Below are 3,764 nucleotides of genomic sequence, written 5' to 3'. Positions count from 1 at the left end.
GCAAACACAGAAGTGGATGCTCACAGTCAGTTATTGGATGGAACACAGGGCCCCCAATGGAGGAGCTAGAGAAAGTACCCAAGGAGCTGAAGGGATCTGCAACCCTATAGGTGGAACAACAATATGAACTAACCAGTACCCCCTGAGCTCGTGTCTCTCACTGCATGTGTAGCAGAAGATGTCCTAGTCAGCCATCATTGGGAAGAGAGGCCCCTTGGTCTTATAAACTTTATATGCCCCAGTACAGGGGAATGCCAGGGCCAAAAAGTGGGAGTGGGTGGGTAGGGGAGCAGGGCGGGGGAATTTATAGGGGAATTTCAGGATAGCATTTGAAATGCAAATGAAGAAAGTATCTAATAAATAATTGAAAAAATTGGAACTAAATATTAAAATAATTAAATATTTAAAAATGCATATCTGCATACAAAAAGAGAACTATAAATTCATTTGTATAATGAGGCAACTTATAAAGAAAAGTATATATCGATTTGGGGAGATTATGGGAGAAAATTAAATATGATATAGAAAATTAAAATATGTTAGAAACAGGAATTTATTTATGACTTTAAGAAGAGTATTCCTGTGTTGGGAGATATTGATGATCAGGGGCCTGTGGGACTTCTCTGAGCCACTGATTCCTTAAGGCCAAAATGATTGAGCATTATCTGTGTTTCTCATTTGTTAAAGTTGATAAATATGGTAGTTTTTGTTTGTTTGTTTATTATTATATTTTTCTTCAAATTAACTAGTGATTATGATTCTATGTTTTCTTGAGAGAAAAGGCCTAATTCTGAGAAATTATCAAATCTTTAGGTGAATCATTTCCACTATCTGTAAATAAAGATATTACTATATTTCCTGCAATACTCTCAGTTCAAAATTTTGTTGAAATGTTCAGCACATTCTTTTTCTCTAATTATTATCAAGTTGTTATTAATTTTCATAAGTATAAGTTATTATTATGCTTATACTGGTTTCTGGATTTATTAGAATATTAAAATGGCTAATTGGATTTGCTATGTTAATTATTTGTCTTTTATCATCAATATTATTCATTGTTGTTATGTAAGGAATAGGAAAGAGGTATTTTTATCCAATTGGTTTAACTTATATTAATTGACTTAGTTTCATTTTTAAAATCTGCATCAGATTTTCTCAGTTTTTGCTCCCTTTTTTTAGATTTTAATTCACAGTGTCAAAGTCTTCGTAAATATTAGGTAGCACCTAAACTGACTTCATTAGTTGATTAATTTATTTCCCTTTGCAATGTTGGCATCCCTCAGAGGTCAGAGTTATCCTTGATGATCCTGTTTGGCTCTCTGAATTTAGAAAAGTGCTACAGTTCAGATGCACAGAAACAACATTTTGTAGCAGCACAGCATCACTTTAAGCTCTGGTTGCTATAACTCACCAAGTCAAGGTTGGCCTTGCATGTGCATTTCCGAAAATATGATGAGTTCTAATGAGATGCCATTCAACGACTCTCCTGGGCTTATGTTGGCTAGAAATTCCTCATTGCAGGCATTTAAGTGATGTTCTGACATTAAGAACTTCTCCTTAATATCCTTAAGAAGTTATAATCATGGTATTAGTTTATCTCCTGTCTCCTGTGCCTTTCCAGAGGACTAGAGTTCTGATCACAGTCGTAAATGGGATAGAAATCAAATCAAGCACAATCCATGGTATGGTTCTTATATTTCTGTTTACATCTTTTGCAGAATTTCCAACCTGTGAGCCTCTGACTCAGTTCATATGCAAGAGTGGGAGATGCATCAGCAACAAATGGCACTGTGACACTGGTAAGTACCAACTGATAACTGCACAACATTGAACAGGTTGGGGCACAGCTGTCTGGGCTGCCTGGCTTCCTTCAAAGGGAATTGCAAACAAACTTGTACTGCCAAACAAAGTGGCTAAGAAAAGTGGTGAGCAGGAAGCTGGCATGTCACTGGGGATCAGCATTAAGGATAATGGAGCATGATATTTGCCCCATGGGGATCTGACAGAGCTTCATTTTCAGATATCCATGTCCAAAGATGAATATAGGGAATAATTAAGGAAATGACCTGGACAATTCAGGTTCGAAAGCATTTAGGTAACATTGGTAGTTAATGAATCATTACAGAATTTTCCCTTTGATCTTGACTATGCCAATTTGCAATATCTGAATAATGTGCCTGTTCTTTGGAAATTTTGGTTATGAATTTACCTTACCTTTTCTAAAATTATGAGTAAATATACACAAAAGATATAAATGTGAAAGAAAGTGTTCTTTCACAGTAGTTTTTTACTAGCTTTCACTGTTTCTTTCCAGATGATGACTGTGGAGACAGGAGTGATGAGGTGGGCTGTGTTCACTCCTGCCTTGATGACCAGTTCAGATGTTCAAGTGGCCGGTGTATCCCAGGGCACTGGGCCTGTGATGGTGACAATGACTGCGGAGACTTCAGTGATGAAACACATATCAATTGTACAAAAGAGGGTGAGTAATGATATTAACTTATGAAATCTCACTAGAGTTTGATATGTGTTTAAACTATTTATAGTAACTTATTAAATCACACACTGATTCCTCATCATTTTAAGAATATACATGTAAAACAGGACAAAATAGGACCTCTGTTTTTTAATTTTTTTCTTTCTTCTTAACTGATTTCTTACTTCAGTGGCATCCACTATCTTGTTGCTTTCTGTGCCCTTTGCTTTCTACATTCATTAAATATTTTGTTAGCATTATACTAACCTTAAGCAAATTCTAAAGTGTCTCAAAAGGGAAGAAAAATTATACAAACTGTATAGTTATCATTTAATATTATACCAAATCTGTTTCCTTGAGATTTGAGAAAAGCACTTAATTAGTCTATTTCCCCACATTTCCATTTCCAGCTAATTGACTATCCTGAATAAAATATAAGAGAACAAAGAACTCATGACTGTAGTTCTCAGTATATCGGTGATAAAGCAGACCTTGTCCACAGCAGACACTGCATTGTAAAGCATCATGTACTGTCAGGCATGTTAGTAAGTGCCTTAGGCTTTTATTGTCACGGAGACCAAAACAGCTCTTATAAAGGAAAACAATTAATTGGGGCTGGCTTACAATTTCAGAGGTTTAGTCCATTATCATCATGGTGGGAAGGAAGGCCATGTCCAGGTAGATGGGGTGCTGGAGAAGGAGGTGAGAGTTCTACATATCGATCCATAGCCAGCAGGAGACTGTGTGCCACACTGGGCATAGCTTAAGCATAAGAAACTTCAGAACCTGCATGCATAGTGACACACTTCCTCCAACAAGTCTACATCTATTTCAACAAGGCCACACTCCCTAAAAGTGTCACTCCATATGGGTGAAGCATTGAATCTCATGAGTTTATGGAGACCATTCCTATTTAAATGACCATATCAGTTAAAAACAATATTATAGTCACAGAAATGTGTTAACTCATAAGCAATAATATTGTCATTTTTATCATTTAACAGACAATTCTTTCTCTCTCTTTTGGGAGGTTTTAAGGCATCTATTGTAGAAAGGCAGAGAGAGGAAGAAGATTAGAGAAGGAGAGACTGGCCATGGCCACATGGAGAGAGAGCGGGGAGGGGAGGGAAGGGGAACAAGGGAGCAAGAGTAAGAATAAGAGGGTAGCTAATAAAGCACACGCCTTTAATCCCAGCACTTGGGAGGCAGAGACAGGTGGATTTCTGAGTTCGAGGCCAGCCTGGTCTACAGAGTGAGTTCCAGGACAGCCAGGGCTACACAGAGAAAC

General features: G+C 37.2%; 1 protein-coding gene across 4 annotated transcripts in view; it reads left to right on the top strand.

Annotated features, from left to right (window-relative positions):
• The window catches only part of Lrp1b (LDL receptor related protein 1B), a 1,962,444-nt gene that overhangs the window by 1,190,001 nt on the left and 768,679 nt on the right, over nt 1-3,764 (top strand). For all 4 annotated transcript variants that reach the window (XM_021192210.2, XM_029535926.1, XM_029535925.1 and 1 more), the window contains exons 19-20: nt 1,719-1,799; nt 2,315-2,482. In XM_021192210.2, coding sequence (XP_021047869.1) covers nt 1,719-1,799; nt 2,315-2,482 — 249 coding nt within the window. The remainder of the gene's footprint in view (nt 1-1,718; nt 1,800-2,314; nt 2,483-3,764) is intronic.

This window comes from Mus pahari, chromosome 3, assembly GCF_900095145.1.
Source record: "Mus pahari chromosome 3, PAHARI_EIJ_v1.1, whole genome shotgun sequence".
In the NCBI taxonomy this organism is placed as follows: Eukaryota; Metazoa; Chordata; class Mammalia; order Rodentia; family Muridae; genus Mus; species Mus pahari.
This window is presented reverse-complemented; position numbering and strand designations above follow the sequence as displayed.